The sequence below is a fragment of the Lissotriton helveticus genome, chromosome 8, assembly GCF_964261635.1.
Source record: "Lissotriton helveticus chromosome 8, aLisHel1.1, whole genome shotgun sequence".
Classification (NCBI taxonomy): Eukaryota; Metazoa; Chordata; class Amphibia; order Caudata; family Salamandridae; genus Lissotriton; species Lissotriton helveticus.
In genome coordinates this window covers 837,975,343-838,003,070 of record NC_136069.1, presented here as the reverse complement: position 1 = coordinate 838,003,070, position 27,728 = coordinate 837,975,343, and the positions used below count along the sequence as shown (strand labels likewise).

Genomic DNA, 27,728 nt, shown 5'->3' with positions numbered 1-27,728 from the left:
TACTGGAGCCAGATACAGGCGGGCAAAAACTCTGCTAAAAAGAATACCCATAATAAAAATGTGTTCTGCGCTAGCAAGCCCATGTTGCAACCAAAAGCCAGCACTGTGTGCATGCAAAATCAAGTATAGAGATCATTAGGAAGATACTGCACACTGAAGAGAAATTAATGTTTTTGATGTAACTTTTCTTTTTTAGATAGCGGGAACTAGACCAAAAGTATTGGAGCACAAACACCAGTTTTATCACAAGGACATATATATTTGTTTTTATAGGCACGGGTAGATAAAGTGATTTGCCCAGAATCATACAATGTCCCGCGATGCAGACTCGAACCTGCTTTCCCAGGTCCAAAGACGGCAGCTCTAGTGTTTTTAATGTCCTTAAAGGGCACGTGTTCTTAGTGTATGTAAGCATGTTTTCTAGCCACATCTGTATTTACAGATTGCATCAGCCTGGGAAATTCTCTTTGCTTTCTAAGTCCAGGCAGACATACAGTCAGTCTGGCACAAGTCAGCTTTTGTAAAATAGAGAATGAATGTCCCGTGTCGGTCGTAGAGCACATTCCAATTACGCTAGGGATCATAACGCTCATATAGCAACAAGCACGGGCCTCCTTTAATAAGCCATAGAAAACGCTCCTTTATACCGGTTTTATCAAAACGTTTTTAACAAAAAACGGGTGCTCAAATTTAGAGTATTTCCAAGTTTTGTTTAAGTTACCTACTGAAACACATACTATAATCAAAAATAGATCATCATTTCAAAGAGGGTGCAACATAGAAGCAGACACCTGCATAGTGGCTGATAAGTGAATGCACATAAATATTTACTGTAACCAAAGAAAATGAGATGCATGTAAAGTACTAATAAAGTCAAGGGGTGGGGGTGGGGGGGTAGTCTCATTGTTTTAATGGAACATTACTTTCCAATATACTGTTCTATACTAGATGTCAACCTTTCGAACCTATGTAGGCAGTGCCCAACGTGCCCCCATCAGCACGGAGAAAACTTCAGTCAAAAAATCGGCTGTCAAGATTCATGAAAGGCGTCCAAAAGTGTCATAGCGGTTCAGAACAAGTCACGAAATGGAGAGGCTCGGATTATTTATTAGAGAGCCTAGTATAAGCTAATTCCTGGCTAACGCGGGGAAGCAAACAATGAAAACACGTTATACAGCACACCTATAACCCTGCAGAATGGAAGAAACTGCAGCGCCTCGATGCGATTTTGAAGATCGTGGGAAATAAACACACTAGTGTTTTCTGAGTGGAATCTACTGCATTTTCAAACACAAACTGTCTCGCAAGTCCACCTCCCCTCTCATTAGACAGGAGTTTACAAGGTTAGTTTTCACCCAGGCAACTAAAGTTAGAGAGCGCCAGCATTGTCTGGCACATCCTAGGTGCAGTGTCTGGAAAGTGGTAGCATACTGCCCCCAACATCCCCACCACTCTTTTGCAGCCTGTCCAATTAACACAACATGTACCCCAACATTCACATTTGTTTACTCCTAAGGAGGGCTTGTGATTAACAAGTTACTTGCCTTCGGTAATGCCTTATCTGGTAGAGACTGACTAGCCACAGATTCCTTACCTTAGAATTCTCCCCAGGCACCAGACTAGATCCGGACATTTTTTCAGTAGTAACTTGTGTCAGTAGAGGGCGTTGTGCGACTCCTTACCTACGTCGTCCAAGTAGGAAACAGTGTGCCATAAAAGTGAAATATCTCTTTGAATTAACAATTAGGAAGTCAAAATGCATAGTATGCAAATATCAAGAAAGGGATCTTTTAGGCAAAATGGAAACAGTTCACATAACAGGGAGGTCGGGTGGACGGGTAAGGAATCTGCGACTAGACTATCTCTATCAGATAAGGAGTTACCAAAGGTAAGTAACTTGCTCATCTGATAGAGCGGTCTAGTCGCAGATTGCCCACCTTAGAATAGATACCCTTGCCATACCATACCATACCCAGAGAAGTGTTTGTGAACTGATCGTTCTAAAAAAACCCTGAATAGAACTAACCAGTCTATAATAAGACAGACAAGACTGGTCGCTCTTAGGAAAGTAGGTGAATAAGAGCATACACTTCACCCGTAGAACTATGGCAAAAACCACAGGCAAGTAAAGACATAAAAAAACTGAGAAAAACAGTGACTGATGGCAGGGGATCAGAAATGTCTGTAGCTAGTATTCAAAGTAAATACAATACTAGGGCGTTCCCAAGGTGGGACCAGACACGTGGTTGGCTGTGACTTGGGAACCCAAAGGCACTAACAGCCAATGTCACTAATGGGTTGCAGTCTACAAGCCCAGGATGAAGTGCTTGATGCACGAAACGCGTCGGCTGGACTCTGTTTTTATTGACTGTAGGGAAGTCCTGTTGAATTGCATATCAGCTGCCATTAAAGATGTGAAGCGATACTTACCTGTGTGGGCTCCCTCTGTCTGAGGTAACTCTTTTTTGTGGTAGTAAATGCGGTTGACCTCAGCCGCTTGAAGGAGCCACGCTGTTTGTAAACGGCCCCGCAGTGACGCTGGTAGGTGTGACAGCATGTGGGACAGGAGCTACGTAATGGCTGCATGAACATGATTGCATATTTAAGGGACTGTACCGCAACCCACTGGGGTTTTCAAATGCATTTAATTGTACCAATGAACTTTCGGCGACTCACTGGAGTTATGTGCACTACGGATCCCAGAATGCCATGGGGGTGGCCACGCCCACTAGGGCCAGTATCATAAGTACAACAGGTGCGCGCAAATCAGCCGTTAGTCTTTGGTTGCAGTCTACAAGCCCAGGATGAAGTGCTTGATGCACGAAACGCATCGGCTGGACTCTGTTTTTATTGACTCTGTGGGGAAGTCCTGTTGAATTGCATATCAGCTGCCATTAAAGATGTGAAGCGATACTTACTTGTGTGGGCTCTCTCTGTCGGAGGTAACTTTTTTGTGATATACATATACATATATATAAATCTCGACTGAGGAAGGCTGCTGTGTCATCTGAAACGCGTCTTTGCTGGGTCTAAGGAGGCTCATCTAATAAAAGGCCTAAACCCAAATAGCCCTCGTGTGCGAGCTCTTTTTCCAGAAGTGGAGCACACACACACACACACGTCGATGATAGAAGAAGGTACCACCTCGCTGAGAAACAGAAGCAGTATAGGCAGAGTAATTCGCAACATAGTCCTACCCATAAAATGGTGTGAGAAAAAAATAAGACTATCTAGGCCCAGAAGCAGGCCCTAGAGAGAGGCTATCCCATGGAGGCCTAGAAAAAGGTATGGAACCTCATCATCCAACGGTAAGGCATAACTGCCAGAGCAGAAGCAGACTGGCGTCCAAACGAAAGTAAAACACAGTCTCATAGGGACTATGTTCCCAAACTGGAACCAAGCATTGAAAGGTAAGCACAGAAGAGATGCAAGCTAAAGAACAGTTGTTGATTGGAGGAAGAAAAAAAAAACTCCCGCAGGAGAGGGGGTGGGGGCGCGGGGGGACACCAAATTGCACCTGAATAAGGGCAACACTCCTACAGCCCTGATTATACCAAGGCATATGGGTCAAGAAAACCCAGAATTGAAATACATAGGGGGGGGGTATTCTTTGTGAAGAAGAAACCCCAGCAATAAATGTAACACATAGGACACATAGGTTTAATACCTAACCCCTGAATGCAGAACATTAGGACACTGTACAGAAAAAAATGAAAGTGGTCCATGAAGAGAGTTACCGAAGGGGACCAGCAACCCAACAAGGAAACTAAGTCCAAGAGAATGAAACCATAATGTTCTAGGAGCAGTTTCAAGTAAGAAGGAATCCACCAAGAGGTGGCTGAGCCATTATCCCACAACAAGCGACCACACTGTCTTTACAAGGATACAAATCTTGATGCCACACGTGTATGAACTCAGAAAAAGGAAGTTTGTGTGGCAATGAGGGAAAAAAACTTGCCGGTAAACAATAAGTGAGTAGGACATGTCCTAGCAAGAAAAGTCAAAGCAAGGTCAGGTAGACTGCTGGTAAAGTCGGCACTTAAGTATTACCACACAAAAAGAAGACAATCAGCAGGACAGAGGAAGCAAACCTTTTTCTTTGAAAAAACACCCATGTGAAAATTACAAGTGAATGAAACCTGTGAATCAGAGTAGCGTATTAAAAGTGAACCCTGCGGAAGAAGAGCGAGAAGCTCACTTAAGAAATGAAAGAGAGAAAAGATTGTCCTAAGGGGAAATAATGGCTAGGCCAGTAACGTGGATAACAGAGAAGAGACTGTGGCACGTGCCCCAATGCTCCTGTGAAAATTTTGAGCCTTTGGTGAAACAGAATTAAACAAGAAGGGTTGCATAAAGGGTACTCCCTGTATAGAGGAAGGGGAAAAGAGATTCACAAGAAAGGAATCTCATGGAACAAGTTATACAGAAAATCCCCCAGGGGGAGAAAAGTGAAAGGTCCAGATAAGGGATACTAAACATCATATATCAATGTGAAGTGTGCGTGTAATAAGTTCCAGCAGTGAGGATGCGAGTCAGAGCTTATAAAATCGAGATCACAAGTGGCTCACATAAGTAGTGCATAAGCATACAGAAGTGCTCCAAAGAGCTTGTAACCGAGGTAGTTATTCTCGTGCGAGAAAATAATAATACTGGAAAACAATCTCTTGGTTAGGGAGTCCATAGTCCAAGAAACAGAAACCCAATGCAACAGGCGTTAAACCCATGTAGAGTCACAACCAACCCATAACCTGTCATCAACAGTTTAAGAAGGAAAAAAATGAATACCTGCAGGAAACAGGAATACAAAACTGGGAGCCATCTGTAGGGGAGATAGACAACCATGGACACCACCATGGAATGCTCAATCGAGAAAGAAATCTAGGACCAACATTCACATACAAACTGAAATGAGTTGATTTAGGGAGACTGACAGGAGCAAGATCAGAGCTAAGTTTATAACCCACTCAGAATGTCGGCCTGAGCACCACAAACGTGGGTGCCATCAAAAGGCATGTCAAGCAAAGTGGTCTGAACAGCTAACGAAAAAGTGGAGGTTCGTGGCCATACATTTTTTTTTTAAACCGTGTTTATTGGCAAGTTTTCCAACAAAACGAAAAAAGAAAACTAACTGAACGTTGCAGTCAATTCGTACATTAAAGTGCAGTTTACAGTGTCCCCATTCTCGCCGCCCCCCCTCCCAGCAATCCCCCCAGCAAAACATACAGTGTACAAATATAAGCGGACCCCATTTGGGAGTCCCAGTCAAACCTCAACATTTCAACTGTATAATGCATCTCTGTTTTTCGGTATGCATCTCTAGCCATGTAGCCTCACAGTCCGGCATCCAGTCCATGATAGTGTCTCCATTTCCCCGCACACTTTTTTAAACTTCCTGGGGCATCCGCGTGCCTTATACGTAACCCTCTCAGCCGCCATATACATGTCTAAGCCTCCCCTCCATTCCTCCAGACGTGGCAGTACTTGTGCACCCCAGTATTTGGCAATGTCTCTCTTGGCCACCACCAGGGCCAACACGAGGAAGGTCAACTGATGGCTCGGGAGGTCCACATCATTTGTCATGCCCAATAGTGCTAGCTTGGGGTCAACCTGCAATTGAGTCTCTAGTACTTCAGACAATTCCATGAATACTTCTGACCAATACCGCTGTATCTTAGGGCACAACCACAGGACATGAAAGAAATTCCCCCTGGGGTCCTGACATCTCAAGCATTTAGCATCCTCCGCCTTTCCCATCTTATGGAGCTTCACCCTGTCAAAATATGTTCTATGTAACACGTTAAATTGGATGAGGCGGAGACGGGATTTAACTGCCATTTCCCTCGGATGTGTTAAGCTCAATTCCCAGTCTATGTCCTCCATGCTCCCCACTTCCGCCTCCCACTGGTGCCTCAGCCTGGCCAGGTCTCCCAGCATGTTATTTGTGAGGGTCTTGTAGGTCAGAGAGACCGCTTTCTGCTGAATATGTTCCTTTGGAGCCTGCCCTCAAGCGGGGCAAAGTCCGCCAGATCTGCAGTGTCTACGTTCTGAGCTCTCCATGCATGTTGTAATCTGATATATGTGTATCTCTGTGTTGGGTGTAGGCCGAACTCCGTGGCTAGGGCTGTGAATGTTTTTAGTTGCCCTTTGGCAAGGATATCCCCCAGCGTGGAGATCCCTATGTCATCCCACCTCTTGTATCCCGTTAGTTTGTGGAGCTCCTTCAGCCATGCGCAGTGCCAGATCGGTGTTTGTTTCGTTGGTTTCCTGTCCCATCCCATACGTTTCGTGGACGCTTTCCATGCCCTAATGGTAATGTCAGTAGCCAGTAGGAGACATGTCCGGCCTCCCCCACCATACAGATAGGAAAGGATGTGTCTGGGTGCCATTTTATGACGTTCTAATGCGTAGGAGGGGTGATCCGCCTGTGCATGTATCCACTCATTTATCGGGGTCAGGTGTTCCGCCCAGTAGTATGCTTCTAGGTTTGGGAACGAGATCCCCCCGCTATATTGGTGCCTCTGCAAGGTGGTCAGGGCCACCCTAGGTTGTTTCCCCAGCCACAGGAAGGACCAGAGGTCCGCATGGATCTTAGGGAAGACTGTCGGGGGGAGGGGGTAGTACTCATTTTGGAGTGCGTACAGGTACTTGGGGGGAATAACCATCTTATACATTGCCGCCCGACCCAGGAGGGTGAGGGGGAGCAGCCTCCAGCGGTCCATATCTGCCACTGAGTTCACCATGATTCGCTCAATATTACGGGTGTAAGAAACATGTTTGTCTAGGGTAAGTTAGACCCCCAGGTACTGGAATCCCTCAGTCGTCGTGAGCAGCCGTCCCGGCAGGTACAGCCACTCCCCCTTCCCTGTGGGGTCATACAGGACTGACTTATGCCAATTTATGTTATACCCGGCATGGCCCCCGTACCGCTCCAATTCGTGGAACAGTTGCGGGATCGACGTCTCCGGAGAGGTTACATACAGAAGAATGTCATCTGCATAAAGGGAGATTTTTTCCTCGGTCATGCCTCCTTCGATCTGTTGAAAACCCCTAATGGTCGGGTTCTGTCGAATTGTGGCCGCCAGGACCTCTATCGTTAGGGCAAATAAGAGCGGGGAGAGGGGACATCCCTGTCTGGTCCCACGTCGTATTTGGAATTCCCGCGAGAGGACTCCGTTCACTCTCACCCTTGCCCTCGGTTCAGTGTACAGCAGTTGCACCCATGTCTGGAATTTCGGCCCAAATCCGAATTTCTGCAGGACGCCCCCCAGGAAAGGCCAGTGCACCGCATCAAAGGCCTTTTCCGCATCCAGGGATAGGAACCAGTGCGGGTCCTCCCTGTCCTTGACTTCCTGCAGCCAGTTGTGGGTGCGCCTAAGATTCAGTCTAGTAGCCCTGTCTGGTATGAACCCTGTTTGGTCAAGGTGAATCAGCTGTGATATCACCCGCCTTACTCTCATCGCTAGAATGGTGGCCAGTATCTTTGTTTCCAGATTTAATAATGAGATTGGACGATAAGACTCGCAAAGCTCTTTCGGTTTGCCGTCTTTGTGAATGGGGACAATGGTGGCCATGGTCAAGTCGGGAGGGAGTCTACCTTCCTGGAGGGCATCTTCATATAGTCCCTGCAGGTGTTTCACTAGGAGGTCAGCTGTACGTTTGAAGAATTCCGCAGGAAAGCCATTAGGGACCGGGGTTTTCCCCGGCCTCAGTTTGGCTAGCGCCTCTGATATGTCCTCTAGTGTGATGTCAGTGTCTAGCTCCCTCACGTCCTCAGTGGATAATGTCGGGAGGTCAATTCGGGCCATATACTGTGTCGCCTCTTCTCTTGACCCCAGATCCCTAGCCTCATGAAAACTCTCATAATGGTCAGCGAACGCTCCAGCTATATGAATGTCTGAGCGGTGTGTCAGTCCCTGAAGGTCTGTAATCTGTTCCACCCATCTTTCCGCCCGTTCCTTTTTGCTTAGCCACGCCAGGAGCTTCCCGGATTTGTCTCCCACATCGTATAGGCGATGGAGGGTGGCCAATGCCTGCGTTTTCGCCTCCCCTGTCACCAGCTCTCTATAGTGTAATTGTCTATCTGTGAGTCTCCTAATCGCCACCGGGTCTCTAGAGTTCTGGCATTCCCTTTCCAAGTCCAATATGTCTTGTTCCATGGTGCTGATCTCAGAATGCAAGTTTCTTCGTTCCTCTGCCAATCTAGTCTTAGCCCTATCCCTCATCACGTTCTTGAAGGCCTCCCAGAAGACCACCCTCGAGTCCACTGAACCTTCGTTTTCGGCTACATATACTTTAATGTCCGCTCTCAGCCCCCGAATAACATTTGGGTTTTGCAGATCCCAAGCCGTTAAGTGTAGATGTCTTGTGTCCCCTTGTCGTCTCGCCCCCAACCCGACTAGAAGCGGCGAGTGATCTGAGACCCCTCTGGCTTTATATTCTGCTACATCATGTATCGTCAGGTGTTGGCGAGCTATAAAGACATAGTCTAATCTCGAGAAGGCCCGATGGGCACCCGAGAAGAACGAGTAAACCCTTGCCTCAGGGTGCAGCCATCTCCACATGTCCGTAAGGCCTAGGCCGGCCGCCCATTGAGACAATGGTGTCTGCGCCTCCTTCCTCTGGGCCGCACTTGATCTGTCCCTAGAGACGTCAATCACGTCATTAAAGTCCCCCCCAACAACCTGTATAGTGTCGGCCGTGTCCAGCAGTATGTCAGCTACTTTAAGTGTGTGGGCCTGTAGTTTCGGCGGTGCATAGACTGAGACAATAGTGTAGGCGCACCTATTCCATGTTCCCTTGACTGCCACATACGTTCCCTGGGGATCTGTCCATGTTCGTGTTATGAGAAATGGAGTGGTCTTTTTCAGAATAATGGCAACCCCCCTGGAGTCCGACGTGTATCCTGCATGTGCTAGCAGCTTAAAACGGCCTCTGTCTAGGAAGCCGCATTTGGTCCCTCTGAGATGTGTTTCTTGCAGGAGTGTGATGTCCGGGGCAGCACGTTTCAGGTAAGCGCTGACCAGCCCCCTCTTAATCTTACTGCCCAGTCCGTTCACATTCCACGAAAGGACACTAATCCCTCCCCGGGTGTCCCGTTGAGTGTTATAGTCGGCTAGCATGTTGAAATCCTGAAATGGTCAGGTGGGCGGTCCCCACCAGATAGGCGGTCCGGGCCCTCACATGGACTGCCTTGGTGTTCCCATGGGTATCTTCGAGCACATGGGAATGGCCTAATGCGTGGGCGCGGGGCACCTGTGAATTTGACTGCAAGTAACCAACTTTCCCTCCTCCCCCAAACAATGACCCCCCCAACAAAACTGTTACAACATTTCCCCCCCATCCTCCCCCCCTCCCTACCAATCCCCCCCTTCCAGCCCATACTTGGAACTCTCAACTGTTTGGACTTTCAGGTGGTGAAGGTCTGTCGCCCTCCCTCAGGATCCCAATTCAAACCACGATTAGGATTCAACCCAGGGGTATAGTCCGTACCGGCACCCTGTGTAGCGCGTCCCGCTTCTCCGAAGACAAGCAAGACCACAGGGGCACCAGCTCAACCCCTCACACAGTACTTCAAAATAATAGAAAAGGCAATGAAAAGCAACCAAATACAAAAAAGAGGTTTCACTTGCGCGGCACTAGCAGCGGCGTGCAGCTAGTTCGGATTTAAGGTCCAAGCTTCCTCATGAGTGCGAGTCCTGCGTTACCACATCATGTTCCTCCGACCCACCGGATGCATCCATTTCCAGTTCACGGATCACCTCGGCCAACGGGTGTGGTGAGCGGTCGGCTAGCTCCTCAGCCTCCGATAAGAGTTCGCTGTCCAAGCCTTCAGTGTTTGCGTCCTGTGGACGCACCGGTCCCCCAAGACCAGATCCCTGGCCCATGGGGTCGACGGGGACCGCGTCGCAGTCGCCTCCTCCACTTCGTCGTAAAGCATGCGGGTCCGGATAGGGCGCCGGGTGGGAGCCTTGCCTCATTCTAGGGATTTGGGATCTTTTAACCCCAGGCGTGTTCTTCCGAAAGTTCTCAGCAGCCATTTCTGTTTGGATTCTGCGGCCCTTTTCCTCCGCTTCTCGAAGCAGTGGTCTCTCCTCCAGCCAGTGCCATGCTTCCTCCGGACGATTAAAGAAGTGCGATTTCCCCTTGTACATAACTTTCAGCTTCGCCGGAAAAAGCAGCATATAGGAGATGTTGAGTGTTCGAAGCTTTGCCTTGACAGAATCATAAGATCTCCTCTGTTTCTGCACATCCTGACTAATCAGGGAAGATCATGATATTCACATTCTCAAACCGGAGCAGTCCTGTCTTTCTCGCTTCTCTGAGAATGACGTCTGTCGGCGTAGTTCAGAAAGCGCGCAATGATCGGCCGAGGCCTCGCTCCCTCGGGCGGTTTCACCAGCAGTGCCCTGTGGGCCCGCTCAATGATAAAGCAGTCAGAGAATCGGGCCTGTGGGAAGGTGGAACGGAGCCAGTCCTGCAGGAAGGCCGCAGTATCCATTTTCTCAATTCCTTCCCTAAAACCTACAAATCTGAGGTTGTTCCGTCGTGCCCTATTTTCGGCGTCGTCCACCCTCCATAGCAGTTGTCTATGAGACGCCTGTAGCTCCGCCATTTCCCTACGGAGAGTGGTGATCGAATCTTCCGTTCCGCTGATTCTGGCCTCTGCTGTCGTCACCCTTTCGGTGAGATTTCGGAAATCCTGGCGTAGCAGCAGCACCTCGGAGCCCACCTCGCCTATTTTAGTCTCAAGTGCCGCTCTGGAGTCCTTAATATCAGTCCTAGAGGCCTGGATCGCCTCCAGCAACATGGCCGTGTCCATGTGCGTCTCCGGGAGGCTCCGGGGCATCTCCCTTTGCGCCCTCGTCGTGGCGTAGGTTTCGATGGTTTCCTGTCTGGCCGATCTGGCCGATCGGTCATATTTCCCCATCATGCGCTCCGTGGATAGCAGGGTGAGTCCGATAGTGCTCGGGGCTCACGAGCCGTGGCGGGCCTCTCGTCCTCCGTCGGAGGGTTACCGTCCGACCAGATGTGACGTTGGCGGGGTGCCCGCCGGCTCGGTGAAAGACCCCCAGGGGTCCCGAGGACCAGGGCCGGGCGTTCCCTCCACTCCGGAACCGGGAGTAACTCGCTTATCGTCTTTGGCAAGGCCGCCCGCCCGTCCTCTCCACCAGCTCGGGCCCCTTTTCCAAGGCGCCTGTCCTCAGGAGTCTCTCCGCTCCAGTCTCAACGTCGACTCCCCCCCCGGCTCCAGCCGGCACTCGCGGGGTATATCTGTGACGGCGAGATCCCGGACCTCCACCGTCGGCATCCCCTGCTCTCTCCCTCCAACGTCCGAAGATGCCCTCCGACGGAGTCTCTGGTGCTCGGGCGGAATTAGGGCCGGGTCTCCGGATCGCGTCCATCCGCCATTTTGTCGTGCCCGCACCGCTTCGGAAATCTCCTCTTCCCGGCCGATTGCCGGTCGAATTCCGCCAGTGGACTCGGCTAGTTGGTGGCAGAGGTCTCAGTGCCAGTCGGGGTACAAATTGGAGTTGTTTTAGGAAGCTTTGGAGCTGTATAATCGTCGGATCAGTGCAACACGCCGGGAGCTGAGCCGAAGCACGTCTTACTCCTCCATGCTGCTGGCCACGCCCCCGTTCGTGGCCATACATGACTAATTTAGCCGTCTGTTATCCATCTTGGATCAACTTGGTAAGCATGTTCGGAGTGTCGTCTGGAAGCGGTGGCAACAGATGTGTCAAGGCATCCCAAACTGTTTGGGGGAAAAAGCAGCCAAGAACGCTGCATTACTGGAACGCAAAGCAGAACTAGTGGATAAGATAGGCCTGCCACAAGCGCCGGTCTCCTGGAATCTCTGTCTGATAGAATACAAGGACGAGAACTATGTTATACGAGGCTAAAGGAGCCTGTACCACCAAACTATGATTACGGTGACAGAGGAGACCGGCCGGATCACTTGGGGCCAGACGGTTTCTGAGATACAGATCGATCCGCCAGGGGCCCCTGTATTGGGTTTAGCCCAGCTCCCAACAAAAAGGCTACAGGAGGGAGAGTTATATCCAAAATCGGAACAACTCGCCTTAGCATATTAGCTAAAGAGGAGATGGCCTCTGTAGAAAGACCAGGAGGGAAAAGAAGGCCTGAGGATGGGGTAGACTCGAAGCCACTATCTTCCCCCAGTTAAGTTAGCCAGCTATCCTTCAGATGAGGCTGAGCAGCATCAGGTATGGGTTCCAGAAACTCCGACTCACCCTCAATATCTCCTAAACAGTGTTCCTCTGAAGGAAATACATTGTAGGGCTCCACAGAAAGTGGAAGACGGGTGTTCGAAATAGGCGGCACCATTTGCTCTGCACTCTACAATGGAAAGGGGAAGTGGCACAGTGTCGATCGGCATCGTCGGAGTCGGCTGATCGGATACAAGCACCGAAGGTGGGAACCCCAAAGGGCTGTGCACCAGCGCTGAGACTGAGTTGACCTTCGAACGCGAGTGCCTAACTGAAGCCAAAGGCAAATCTGTCGGTGTGGATCCAGCTGAGGCACTTCTCACCTTCTTGGGGCTCAAGGCGCTCCAGGGGAAGGTGAAGATCCAAGAATGGCATTGGAGAGAGAAATAATATGCTTGCATCTGGGTCAGAGGCACCCCGGCTTCAGGGCAGATAAGGAGCCACGGGGTGAACTAGTGCACGGAGTCCTCAACCAGTGAGTAGGAGGAAGCGTGAATGTTGGAATCTCTGCACGGTGAGTTGGGGAATGCCACAACTTCGACCATCTGTGTTGAGACTCACCGTGGGACGATTGAGAGTGACGTCCATGGGAACAGCTCAAAAACCGGGCCCGCAAACGGACCATGTAGTGACTGCGAGAGCCGTACCAACAGGAGCGTTATCAGATGGTACCGGAGTGCCTTCAGTCACAGTAGACGACAGAAGTCGCACTCCTCAGAGTCACGGTGCTCTCCCAAGCACCAAATTCAAAACCAGAAAAAGCACACTGTTTCAACAAAGAGCATCGAAGAAGGCCAAAAACAGCTTGAGGTAACCGCTGTTCCAGATCCATGTTGTAAGCACGGAAAATAAGAAACTAATGTCAGCGTGTCGTGGAGGGGCTTATATGGACTGCAGTGACGTCGCATACGTGGACAAAGTCAGTTCGCAGTGCTAAAAAAAATTCAATCCAGTCTGGCACCTGGGGAGAATTCTAAGCTACAGAATCTGCGGCTAGATATGTCTATTAGATCTGGTGGTTATCCAATTACTGTTCATGTCTGCAGCAGTCTTTCCTTCATCTCACTAACGGGAGGGCAGACAGAGACCAGAGTACAACTTGCAATGGTGTAGGAGGTGCCGAGGGAAGCTTGCCGAAGTAAGGAATGTACAGAAACTAGCGGCATTGGGAGTAGTGTCAGGTACTTTGAAGTGGTGTTGGTGAAGCTAAGGGAAGTTTGCAGACGTGGGGAATGTGTGAAAGCTCGCAGCATTGAGAGTAGGGTCAGGTACCTTGAAGTGGCATAGGGGCAGCCGAGAGAAAGCTTGCAGACACTGAAGTAGCAGCCTCTATCATTAACTTTAGCGTGGGTTATACAGCAAGACCAATCACCGAGGGAGCAACATAGGTAATCTACAAAATAAAAATCAGACCACTGACTGTAAGCAATGATTTGAAACACTTAGTTCTTCCATGCCAACAAAGCACAATTAGAATGTGGTGTGCTGATACGTGTAAGGCTCACAGTAGACCCACCCACACCACTAGGCCTAGTTAGCAGAATTCAAAATGAGCCTGTTTTTTATCCTTGTGCAGGAAGGCGAACAGGAAGCAAGTTGCTTGAAGACTTCATATAATTCATGTAACATCAGCCCAAGAACAGGAAGAACAATACAAATAGGCACATACATCACTCACTCATTCTACCAATCACTGACTCACTCACAAACCGATGCATCCATATTAACTCAACCAACTAGCAACTCTCATCAATCAGACAGAAAAAGAGCCGACGCGCGTTTCGGAACAGTGCCGCAGTGGGGAGTTCCTTCATCAGAGCGCAATTCATCCAAATACATAGGAAAGGCACGGTCTTCCAGAAATCCAGGTCAATAAAATTAGATCCTGTTTATAGGTTCTGGGCAAGCTAAAGCGTATCCGTGGGCAAAAAAAAATAATAAATAAAGAATGCACAACTAATAATGTACCCTAGTTAAGGGAAGAAAACACTGGTCATGATATGGAGTAAAACAGAGTATAATCAAGCTATAATCCATACAGTCCTCAACATGCATACAGTGAAAAAAAGAAAAAATAATACAATACAGAATTGTATGTACTGGCATCCATTGTGGTAATTCACAAGGAGGGTAAGAGCAAAACAAATTGTGCCTCCTATAGGCCTATCTCCCTTTTGAACGCAGAGCCGAAGATATTGGCCAAACTCCTGTCGAACAGGCTGGTAAAGGTGGTGGGAGGCCTGGTTCACCCAGATCAATCGGGCTTTATACCCCACAGGAATACGGCATTAAATGTGCGCAGACTGCATGGAGTACTAGCTGGAGCCCATACTCTTCGGGAGCCAGCCGTGATTGCTTCACTGGATGCAACCATGGCTTTTGACACCGCTGAATGGCCCTATCTTTGGGCGGTCTTGGCCAAGTTTGGTTTTGGTCCCGAATTTATCAGGTGGGTGCGCCTGCTGTATGCCAAACCACTTGCTCAAATAGTTGTAAACAGGGTGTCGGCACCATTCCTACTCGGTCGGGGCACCCGACAGGGCTGCCCCGTGTCCCCCCTCCGTTTTTCATTGGCCCTTGAGCCACTTGCTGCCTGGTTGAGATGGGAACCATCCATCCGCAGCTTGAGGAGGTCTCCGGAATGGGAGGATCGTGTATCCCTATATGCAGATGATATTCTGCTTTATCTCACCTCTCCCAGGAAGTCCCTTAATGTGGTCTGCGATGTCCTGGCACCATTTGGGAGGAATTCAGGGCTTTCCATTAATTGGGAGAAATCCTTGATATTCGTGCTGAGTGGTGACCCCCCTGTCCCTCCTCGGCATTGTCCCATACAAATTAATACAGTGGGGTTCCAGTATCTGGGGATTTACATTTCCCTTGATACGGTGGCTAGGTATGACCATAACCTTCTCCCCCCCCTGCAGAGACTTCAGAGTGACATTGCACATTGGAAGAGGCTCCCTCTATCTTTGCTAGGGCAGGCGGCCCTCTTTAAAATGATGGCGCGGCCCTCTTTAAAATGATGGCGCTGCCCCGCTTCCTCTATGCTCTTCAGAACACTCTTGATGTGGTGCCAGCAGGCTATTTCCGCGAGATCGAAGCGCTACAGCATGGCCTGCTGTGGGATGGCAGACCACGTATTGCATTGGCTAAGCTCACACTTCCTTGGTATGATGGGGGTATTTCTCTCCCTGATATCAAACTATACTACTGGGCTTCTAGCTGGCGGCTATCAATCATGGCACATATGGCCCAGTCGCAGACCCGGGCTATGCCATGGATAGATTGCTTCTTCCCGGGGGGAGGTACCACAGGGCACTCTACTCAAGGCCGGCGAGACTGGGTTTGACGGGGCCTACCAAGCATGCTGTTCGGATCTGGCATGATGTCACTAACTCCCTGGGTTGGAGGGAGATAGTTACTAGGGCCACCCTGCTCTTCGACTCAGAGAAACTAGGCCAGCTTTCGAAGTCAAAAGGATTCGATAAATGGGACCTTATAGGGATTTCCACAGTTGGGAGATGTGTGGGGCAAGGGGAAAATCAAAACATTTGAAGAACTGCACGCGGAATATGACTTGACGGGTTCTGAATACTTTCGCTATGCGCAAATCCACCATTCACTCCGGGCAACACTGCCTGGAGATTCGGACCCCCCAGAGGCTTCACCTCTTGAGGACAGAATTCTGGATGGCCACCTCCCTGAAAAAACAATCTCCTTAATATACAAGAAATTGATTAATCATAGGGCTGATCCCCTTGCGGAGTTGAGGACCAGGTGGGTCCAAGACGGGATAGAACTAGACGATGAGGACTGGCAGCCGGCAGTGTCCTCCCCAAAGGAGGTTGCTATCCCAGCTAGGCTGAGGCTTGTTCAACTTAAGGTATTGTACATGGTTTACATCACGGGCCCCCGGCTGATGCACATGGGACTGTCGACCTCGGGACTATGCAGACGGCAGTGTGGTCAGCTTGGCATGTTCTTACACATTATCTGGGAATGTGAATATATTACAACATACTGGCGCAAAATACATGACATCATACACAGGGTATTGGGGTTTGCCTTGATGCCGGAGGCAAGGAAGTGCCTCCTTAACATATGGGAGCCCACAGACTTAAACTCAGCACAGACGCAGTGGGCTACACTGGGTTTCATGCTAGCGAAAAGAAACATTGCCCAGTTATGGGGCGCTGAGCAACCACCCACATGAGAAGTATGGGGAAATAACTTGGACTGGTGCAGGTTCAGGGAAAAAACGGTGTACCTTGCAAGGGGGCGCCCTCGTAAATGGTTGTTGGTATTGGGACCCTGGAACCGGTACAGGGGAGAGATTTGTGCACCACCCAGAACTGCTGTACTTGACGAACCCCCTTCCCCGTGAATTTCTTCATCATGTGTATACTTTGACTTCCTGTGCCCCCTCTGGGTTATTTATGCTATGACACTACCTCTGTAATGTGATTTTGGCTGATGCTTATTTAAATAAAAAGAATGGTTAACCGCATGCGCGCTAGCGGTTTTCCCGCTGTGCGCGGCGGTTTTTAAAAACCCGCGTTACATGACGAGCTCAGCTCGTCATGAGCGTCGAAGGGGTTAAAAAAAGTAAAGGGCATTTAAAAATCACAGTGCGAACAATGTGGTAAAAAGCTATGTGAAAAACAATTTACCGTGACAGCGTTTATCACGGTGAAAGATTCATGATAATGTGGGCGCGTGGGCTCCACACTGGTGAGAACATGAACTGCAGAGGGATCCCTGCAGAAAACACACAGAAATAACTGGGCTCAGCGACCTCGGAGAGACAAATACATATTTAATATAAGATTAGTGACGCGCCAAATGCCCAGTATATACTCACTGGAAATACAGTAGATCACCAGATCATACGTGGGGGAAAATCGCTAGAAGGGCCTCAGAAATGGTCAGCCCAGTCTCGTGAACTCTGGGAAAACAAAACGGGCGACCCAACCTATTAATGTAAAATCTAGCTGGGGATACAATCGACAATAGCAAGAGTGAGAGCCTTGCAGTGGCCAGATTCAAATACCTGAAAGCGGGGAGAATTAATCTGTAACGCAGGTCCCGATCGCCGTATCTGTCTTACTTCTGGGAGTAGAAGCTGGTAAAATCTCGCTCAGTGTCAGAAACAGTCGTAGCGCCAGGATGCCCGGTGGGTGACAGTGATAGCGCTTTATAAGATTGCCTATACATACATACATACATACCGCGGAATGGCCGAGCCGTATATATGCCGGCATGGAGAAGTAACAGCGCATGCATGTCGGCTCACGCACGACGCATAGTGAATGGGTTGCCACTGAGGAAAGACTGTAAGGGCGGTAGAAGCGGGTGAATGGATCAGACCAAGGTGCACATACAGTTATAATTGGAAAGCCATGATTAGTAAAAGGCGAGAAATGGCAATGAATGGGAGACCCTGATCTCAACTTTAAAAACGAATGCAAAAAAACTGTATGCAAAAAAAAGTGATGGTTTGGACACCAGGCGTGGTAAAGCAACTGTTGGATAAGTGTCTGGAGTAAAAATCCCACATGCAATAAATGCACAAGGTTGTAAACCCAACTTCCTGGGGGGGCTGGATGTTGTTGTAGAAGGCATAAGTGCTCGTGACAATGTAATTTGTGGTGCGCAATGCATAACTTTCAACAAATGGATGCGTAGTGCTGCCCAAATTTCCCGTATGTGCACCTCTCACACAGGAGGGTGAGACATTGGGGAAGGACCGGTGTGGCCACTATCGAATACACAATGTTAGTTAGTACAAAGAAACGCGGCAAGTAACATTTTCAAAGAATTTTGAAAGAAGGTGTACCTCTCGGCGCAGGAGGGTAAAAAACATCTGGCTGATGTATCTCTAGGCCCAATGGGAGAGAGGTTATACAGATTACTATATTTATGTTTACAGCAAACACAAAAGGCACGCACCACCCAACACAGGGGGGGGTAAAGGTGTCTTGAAAGAAAAACCCAGCTGAACACAACAGTCAGGTGATTGTGGGAGAACGTCTTAAACCAAAAGTCTAACAGTGGTCTATGGGCAAAGTGTGGCTAGTTGGGCATGGCTACAATCTACTTCACTCAGGCTGTTATCAATTGAGTCACAAAGGGACATCCATCTAGATTCCCTAATATTCCGTATTTGTCCAATGTCGCCCCCTCTCGGGCCCAGAGTTGCTTTTTCAAGAACAAACCATTGGAGATTTTCAGGGGCGTGTCCCACTATTTTGAAGTGATCTACAAGGGGTGCTCCCGGAAATTCACAGCGGATCCGGCTACATTGCTGCAGTATACTTGATTTGATCTTTTGTTGAGTCTGGCCGATGTAGATCAGGCTGCATGGACATATGATCCCATAAATGACATGGTTAGTGTTGCAGTTGGTGTAGTTTTTCATAACGAATTTACATTGTTTATATTCAAATTCCTTTGTCTGGATACTCATGGCACATGCTTTACACTGTCCGCAGCGATGGTGGCCAAGAATGGGTGGTAGGTTCCTCAGTGATTGAATGGTCACAGGGTCAGGAGGATCCAGGAAGGAGCAGACAATGTGGTCTCTGATACTTTTCGCCTTTTTGCACGAGTACATAGGTGGTGCCACCTTTACCAAAAAAAAATATATTCCATCCTATCATTGAGTCCCTTCGGATGACAAGCATCCAATTTTTTCATCCATATCATTTCGCGTTGTAGCAGTCTCTCTTTCTGTTGTCTGTACCCTGTTTGACGGAGGATGATATGTGTCACGACCTTTTCCACCAGGAGTAACGCAATCAAGAAGGTCATCAATAAGCACTGGGGTTTGATAGCGGATGATATTGAACAGGTGGCACCAACCATGCACTCTTACGAAAAGTGGAAAGTATCAGACACCACATTGTCCGCTCCTTCCTGGATCCTCCTGACCCTGCGACCATTCAATCACTGTGGAACCTACCAGTACTTATACAGTATTTGGGGTTACGAGAAGCTGTCCAACGGTTCAGTTTAAAAAGCTCTCTTAAAAGCTGAGACAGGCGGAGACGCCTCCAAGGCATTCACCCCGATCTGATGTCAGAATTTTTGCAACACTGGCTGTCAGCCTTAACAGAGGTAAGGGACTGTAACACCTTTATTATTTTCTTTTTCTTTTAAATTAAGGCAAATAATTGGCTAGTAGGCACAGCAATTAATACGGCAAACTAAGACGCCGATGACCGAAAGAAAAACAAGCACCAGAGTTAGTAAAAACAAGCCAAAAATAAGCTCAGCTCAGGTAAAGAAACCCGAAACAAGCCCATGCCCAAAACTATACTATTCTGACACTAAAGGCAATGTTTCAATAAAACAAAATAGGTTTACTTTTCAAGTTAGCTGCCTGAACGGACTTGGCGTAACATACAGAGCTGTTGACTTTGGGACTGAGGAACCAGGTTCAAGTCTTGGCTCTCCCGGTGCCTACAAAAAAAAATGCAGATTGTAAAAAAGTTAAACAAATGGGGACTCTAAATACAGATGGAACCCAGAAATGGTTTAACTCTCTTATAAAACTGAAGATATTCGCAAAGCGAATGCGATCATAATAAAATTAAACAAAGGCAGACTCAAAATAGGGACAAAAAAAACCCTAAATACTAAACAAGGTAAGTGAAAAGTGCATTGTTGTCAGGGAACAAAAACGAGCAGCTGGGAAGCCACTATAAAAACAAGTGCTCACAGAATATCTTAAATTACAGTAAGAATTACGTAACAAGGGCAGTCCTCATGGGAGGTTGGTTACAAAGTTCAACAAGGAGGCAGACTAGTAAGCGTATTCACCAAACAAAAGCCGGAATTTACAAAGGACAGTAAGAGGAACCAATCAAAAAGATATGTGGTGCTCAAAGACCATATTGTAGATACAGCACGCCTCAAACAGACAGGGTTCATGCGCTGCCTAGGCAAGATCTAAAGAAGACATTGTTTACTTAAAGAATCGACTACTTGAAGCCTGGTATAGAAAAGTTCAAGAATAGGTAATTGCTGTGAATATCAAAATGCGCAGAATTTAAATGGATGAACTTGCAAAACAAGTAAAATGATGAATAGGTAATTTTATGAAATGGAGGATCCCTTACGCAGACCATAGTGGGGCATGTATCTTTGTATCATTTAACTACTTAGTAAACATAAAAATTACATTAGACAATGTATAAATTAAAATATATTATGTCACCTATCTCGGAAGAAAGTCCTGCCTCAAAGATTCACCTCCCTTTGTATTTCTTGCCCTGTAAATTGTGGCTGTAGACTTTTTTGTTTTTGTTTATGTATACTGCAATACACAGCATTATAAATTGGTTCTTCACTGAGGGGTCCAGAGTGACAACAAAATAAAAGCTTGTGTTTTCTAAGGTGCCACTTAGAATTTCAAGGTGAAAAATCCTGCTATTAAGGTACTCAAACAATTTTGTGTTCTACATGCCCAAACCCCCCACACCCAATTTCATCTCCCCACGCTGTTACTAACCATGAACACTCATATAGGAGCCATACAAAACATCACCTTCATCTGCTTCAGTCCACTGCCATGCCTTACACCTGGTGTGATTTAACCCACAACCACCTACCCTCTTACTGTGTCTTTCCTTCACTACCCAAATGAAAGAAAAAGTATAAGTACCCTGCAATCCTGGATCGCCAGTCCATTATCCACCTCCCCCTCATTTCCCAAATACTCAAAACACAAAAACCATACTAGGTTTCCTGCCTCCCCATCTTCATTTACCTTCATCCTTCCACCAAAATAGAAATTGAATAAATAAAAAAAAAACTGGTGTTCCACCATACCACTCCCACACTCAGAGGAGTCCTCAAGCAAACAAAAACACTTGGCCTGCTGCCACCCACCACCACCATTCCCTCTCTCTCCTTAGTGAAGCCTTGCTTTCTGCCGTGCAAGAAGAGAGCGGGTGGTGCACTAACAGGCTGTCTAACAGGCTGTCCAACAGCCCTGTCAGTGAGGGTTAAACCACGCCCATGGGTGCCTGGGAATTTGGCAGCCCCCCACCCACACAAGAACACTGCCCACATACACAAGCCTCTAACCAATATGCGGACACCCATGAAGGAAGAAGAGCGAGAGTAGACTGCGATCCTCCATTCAGCTACTTTGCTCCAGTCTCTAGAGACCTAAGCTAGGAAGGAGACCACAAGAGGAAGCAATCACTTTCCCAGATGATATAGCAATAGTGAGAAACAACTTTTGTTTTGCACTATTGCTACATCATAGCAGAGACTATCCAGATTAAGAATCAGTTCTTAATGCTAAGAGCTCATTATGAGAACTATATATACAAAATATATTTCAAGGCTCAATGGTTTTACTAGTGTAAAGGTCCCCAATCTAGATTTGTTCTAAATTGCTGCAGGTTCAGCAAGCAGTTCCTAGTTTATAAGTGAATGCTACATATTTAATTTTATATTTTTAAATCAGAACCGGTTTCTCGTGAGTTGCCTACATCTGTTGCCCCAAGTTAGGTGGGTTTTTCCATCTCCAGAGGTACTTCTCCTGTGTCTGGTAGCACATCCCATTCTACTACATCCTACTATCTTGGGCAACTCTGCACATTATAACCCTGTCATCCTACTCTGCTATCTGCGCCTTCAAGACAATATCAGTCTATAGAAACACATTGTTGAGGCTACCAGCAGTTTTACAGTGCCACTTAAGTTTTCCCAGACACGTTCCTTCAAAATGGAAGAGATTATATATTAAAATAACAGTAAACACATTCTGCTTAAAATAAACTCACCTTTCCAAAAGAGCCCTGCCCTAGTACTTTGAGGAGCTCAAAATTCGAGGAATCTGCTTTTTCATGTCCTTCCTTCACATGGTGAGTGATGGCAAATTCCTTGATACTGCCTTCTTCCTGCAAGCAAGTAAACACAAATCAGGTCAATAAAATGCTAGAGACACGAACATATGGATTTTATACACCAACACAAAGTCGGGTTTCATTTGAAACAATGAATGATTGTACATTTGCTGCCTCGAGGATTCTTCTATTAAGTAAAAACAAAAAAAAAACAATTTGGAGAGTCCATTGACTGTATTAGGGATTTGCTGTGCAGCAGTTTAGAATTTCTGCAGAAACAACCATATCTTAAACCCAAACCATGGGAACCACACTGTACTTGTGTTTAATAGCTCCCACTGCGCTACTGTCCCTGTGCTACGTGGACAGACTAGCAGTACGGCTCCCAGCACAGTGATAGCCCCCTCGCCAAACAGGGAAAGTCCACGATAATAAAAATGTAGGTAAACCTATAAGTTCGCAACTGTGCAACTTGGACCATTCTTCAAACCTACCTTCCTCTGTACATTCATTCATCTGTGGGTAAGGAGACTATCTCTATGGTAGGAGGATCATTGGGGGGGTTACATAAGTGAGCGACACCATAAAACGAAACACAAAGCGAGAGTCAACGTTATAGGGGCCTAAATAGCCACATGTTCAGGTTTTACAGTGTTTAGGAGAAAAGTAATGGATAGTTAAACCAGCGTACAGGAGATTGGAGGAGAAGGAAATAAGTGCTCTTCCCAAGTTACCTTGACACATTTAATTTCCATGGAGTTGTTTCTATGGAAAACTGTCTAGCATTAGAATTGTGCCAATTTGTAATTGACAATCTACACTGCAGTGTTCTAATATTCTGGAGATTTGTATTTCTAGACGGTCACAGTCTTGGTAAAAAAAGAAACAAAAATAGGCCCCAGTCACATAGAAGACTATGACGTGTTTTAAAACTACCAGGAGAAACAGATTGGGTCCATGACAATGACGACAACACATGTCAAGCAATAAAAAGACACTTCCTCAATTCATTAATTTGAGACTCAGATTACATGCTTGATTTCAGAGGAGAGAAGTAAAATTGGATTGTATAGTTTAGGCCTCCTTTCCTCTGGTCACCTTTTGCATATTCCCATTGACCCATGTTTCAACGCTCTCAAATTTCCCCCCCAAAAATAATTCTAATCAGTAGGTACTCCAGCAAAACACATTACCCCCACCCCCCAAAAAAAATGGACACTAAAACAGGTTCACAGCGACAACTTAATACATATTATCCATATCCCCCTTACACGATCTAACACTCCAACTCGGAGATCTATGCCTGTGAATGGCAGACGCACACACATGCAAGGTCACAAACCTCTTCACTCAGCACAATCTTGATATGCTCTTTATCACTGAAACGTGAATCTCTCCTAGCTCATGACCATCTTTCAACATACTAATTTTACGGGGATATTCAATTCTCCACAAGGACAGGACAAAAAAGAACTGAGGCAGTGTGGCCATCATACACAGAGGCTTGGCACAGCATCATGACATATTCTCTGTCCTTCCCATCCATCGAACTTCTTTCAGACATGTTAAAACTACACAACAGATTCACATGAAGATTCCACAAATTCTACCACCTCTGTATGTAACCACCTACTTGACCATTTGACAGAACTAACTAATCTAGGGCCATTATACTACTCGAGCCTCATCTTCATTGGGTGTGTGTGTGGGGGGGGGGGTGTGGGGGGGTCAGGGATCTCAACATCCCTGTCAAAAGGCAAACTAAATGGTTACTTTCTGGTAGGAGCAATATTCAATCGGAGACATTTCTGGATTTACATGCTGCCCACTGTTCTGCCATTTTGTGGTTGGGTCTGGAATTTCTTCCATATGTACCCCCATCCCCCGTCCAAAGCCCCCTGGTCTCGTGACATCAGACATTCGCCCTGGAAACTCCTATCCATGGTCCCCTTCATCAGATTTCTTTTTCCTCTGTGACTACCTTGTATCCATTTTTCCCTCTGCAATATGTGAATAATAGTTTACTTGTGATGCACCTAATTTCTGGGAAGATGAGAGGGTTACATGTAAATCATGTATATGCAGACACTTCTTCAAGCTGCATGACTACTAGTACGGGTATGTAACCATTTGGTTTTGCAGCGTGGATCATGTTTGGATTCACATGCGTGGCGTTGATTTTGTGGTGGTATCCTTCCCTTTTGGAGCCTGGTTCAAAGTAGTTTGAGCTTGCAAAAGGGTACTTTAATACTTTATCAGTCCAACAAGGGGGGTTACTGTTCCTGAAGTGACACAGATCGTGTCTGAGAAAAAGAGTAAAGAGAAGTGGTTGTCTAGGTACTGCGCCATTCAAGAGAAGACATTCAACAAGATTGTCTCTTATTGCCCTCACACGTCAAGCTTCATCATTGGGTGGTTCTCCTCGCTGGACAGCGCTGCAATGCCCTAAGGGTCTCCTAAAGGGACACTTTAGCTGGGATCTTTTTTTTCGCCGTTTGAGTGTGATCTAAGTGTGGTCGTGAGAAGTGGGTGTGAGACTAAATACTAAAAGTGACTGGAGGACAGCCCAAATGTTTTAATATGCTGATTCCCTTGTCAGAGTAAAAAACCCACATCATCATCTACAACAGACTGCAACTACGTCATGTCTGGCCTGCCAAATATTAGCAAGGAGAGACTCATGGTACTACTGAGTAAAGTGAAATCAGGCTCCCCAACTAATCTCTTCTCTTGCTTTCCTGATCCAGCACTATCCCTTCTCAACGAGCCAGTTGCGGCTGGGTCCCCAGATCTTTTAAGGAAGAGATTGTGGTCCCTCTACTGAATAACATTGGTGACGACCAGTCTATCTTAAAAATACTATGGGCTCTCCTCCTTTACCAAAGAATTCAGTCATGAGCCACGGAATACTGATCGAACCTCAACTAGAGGCTGTAATTTCTTACTCTTTTTTACAACTGTGGAAAATCAGAAGCATCATCAAATTCCTTTCCTTTGAGGCTAACACTCAAGCTATGCTTGCTTTGGTCATCAAAATCCTAGACTATGCCAACTCTCTCTACTTGGCCCTCCGTAAGGGTTTGAATGGCAGACTCCAACTGCCCAAAACCAGGCAGCCAGGCTACTGTACCAACAACCTCGGAATCTTCACATGACCCTCCCCCCACCTTCTGAGGGAACTGCACTGACTGCCTGTAGAACAGCGCTCCATCTTCAAGGCTGGTTGCCTTATTTTTAAATCATTGCACACTGGCAGTCCCACCTTTATCTCTGCTCCTACACAAAAATACACTACCGCTCGCAATCTGAGATCAATGCACTCGAATTTTCTTGTCACTCCCACATTAAATAAATAAAAACTTTTTTTTTTTTTTTAAGACTTTGATGTTCACGGTTTTCGGTCCTAAAGACATGGCTTTTCAGGCTCGTTATGGGTAACAATCAGTTGGATGATAGGTTTCAGTTATCTTAGAGCCATGAAACCGCCCCGGTGTACATGTGCTTTAGAAATTTACGTAACATAACATGCTTTGTTTACATTAAAATACAAATTTTCCTCATAAAAGCAAGAATTTTTGTTGAACCTGTGTTTACTTAACACCGACCTGCACCAACACAGGGTCAAGAGCTGAAAGGGGGGAGTATTTGACACAACTACTCAGGACCCATAGCATGTCAAGCTCCTGACCATCAGGAGTAAACTGCCTCAAAACCCATGTTTGGCCCAGTAGCTCCTACTTGCCCCATCACCCTCTAAAAGGGGATTCTATGTCAGGACCGGAGGCTCCGATTATGCTATTCTTTCTTCGCTTTAATTATAACTTTTTCCACAGCAGCTTCAAAAAAGTCAACATTTTTTATCCCACTGAAGGGAAAAACAATCCAAATGAAAAGTACAATCAAACTACAATATCCATTAGTCCATTAGTCCATAAGGTAACATCAGCAATCAGTCCTTCAGTATCTACATATCCAAGAAAGACCCCTCAGCATCGTTGTCCCTCTTTCTTTCAGCAACAGATAAGTCACTTTTTGTGCTCTCTGTAATTTATGTGCTTGTGATACTTTTAGTTGTATTGGGGCGACTGGGTCCTTTTGTCATACTTAGATGGGACCCTGTAACGTCCGTGCGGGATCATTGAGCATTGGCTTTGTATATTCCCCTGGCCAAGGGAGCGTTTTCCCTCCTTTCGCGGCCGTCCCTGGAGTGTGGTTCTTAATTCCAACCGCTAGGGGGAGCTCCCGTATCTCGTTGGTCTCCGCGACGTGAGACGCGCTGCGAGACTGACGGTCCGGTGAGCCTTGTCCCAGTTGCTGCCAACCTGAACGCCCCCCCGGGGGTCCGTATTTCTCCCTTGTGCATTTTCTATGCCCCAGCGGGGGTCCGTATAGTGGCGCGGCCGCGTATATCGCCTGTGGGCAAGTTTTAAAGGCACAGAGCTCCAGTGAGCTTTTCGGAAGCTGGCGGCTGGGCCCCGTCAGTTTCTCTGGTGTGTGCCGCCTTCCTTACAGGTTTCACTCCCGTCCAAAGAGCATTGTAGTCCTGTTGTCTGCCCATATAGTTTGAAGGGTGAAAGAAAGTAGGATTATAGTAGACACGTTATTAGTGTCTGTTTCCCCAGTTGTTAGTTTCATTCTTTTGGAGTGTTCTGTGCCAGTTGTCTTTCCCTTTGTTGTGTAGCATTTTAGAATACGAACAAAATTACCGATAAATGCCCTTATATAGGTACAATCTACCTTGCCCTTATATAGGCATAGAAATCATGCCCATCTTAGACATAACCAATCCAGTCCAAATACAGGCATGGCTACTTCCACTAGTTCCAAAAAGCCAGAACGATTTCGTGGAAAACTCGGCTTCAGCAGTCAGGGACATCCCCTTTCTTGAATATTGCTTTGTCCTAGAAATCATGGAGCTTTCAAAGAACGACCATGCCCTTGGGGTTCTTTGGTGACGTTATGTCCAACTTTACGTCAATCTAGGCACCATCAAGGTATAAATATGCCTTCACTTGCCCTAGAAAACACACGGTGGTTCAGGAGCAGTTCGACTATCTTCTTGCCCGACGCAGCTCCCTACAGCAAGTGCCGAAGAAAGCCGGCCCTCCAGCTGACGCACTGAGAGAGAGGCTGCCTTTCTCTCGCTGAGCATCCAGCTCCAGTGTTTCCAAGCTCCCCTTGCGGGGTGTTGGGAAATCGAGTCGGAGAGACGGAGAGATACCAGAGCTCCTTCATTCTAAAACCAAGGTACCGAGCTGATTAGACCCTAAGGGAAATCTTGGTTAGATTCTTGGCAAAAACAAACTAAACCTATGCTACACCATACTTACTTCTTCCCTCGTACTAGACTTAGGTTAGGCGTATTTTAAAAGCACCAGTTGAGTACTTTTAGTCTTTGTTATTTATGTATGTATTTAAATATGGCTTAGAAACCGTACAATGCTTTTACAGTATTATTTTATAAAACTCTTCTTATTGTACGCATTATACTTTGCAAACCTGCATAACAATTGTAGCAGTTCACTTTACTTGCAAGAGAAAAAAAAAGACTGTTCAATAAATCCTTTAATTGAAAACGCCCAATTCTCCATTTCTCTGCAACTCTGCCACTTGGGGTACAGTCTTTGCTGCAATCTAC

At 46.9% G+C, this 27,728-nt stretch overlaps 1 protein-coding gene across 3 annotated transcripts in view; it reads right to left on the bottom strand.

The window, feature by feature from the left end:
- The window catches only part of RPS6KA3 (ribosomal protein S6 kinase A3), a 698,725-nt gene that overhangs the window by 511,683 nt on the left and 159,314 nt on the right, over nucleotides 1-27,728 (bottom strand). For all 3 annotated transcript variants that reach the window (XM_078657643.1, XM_078657644.1, XM_078657645.1), the window contains one exon: nucleotides 22,028-22,144. In XM_078657643.1, the coding sequence (XP_078513769.1) occupies nucleotides 22,028-22,144 (117 nt within the window). The remainder of the gene's footprint in view (nucleotides 1-22,027; nucleotides 22,145-27,728) is intronic.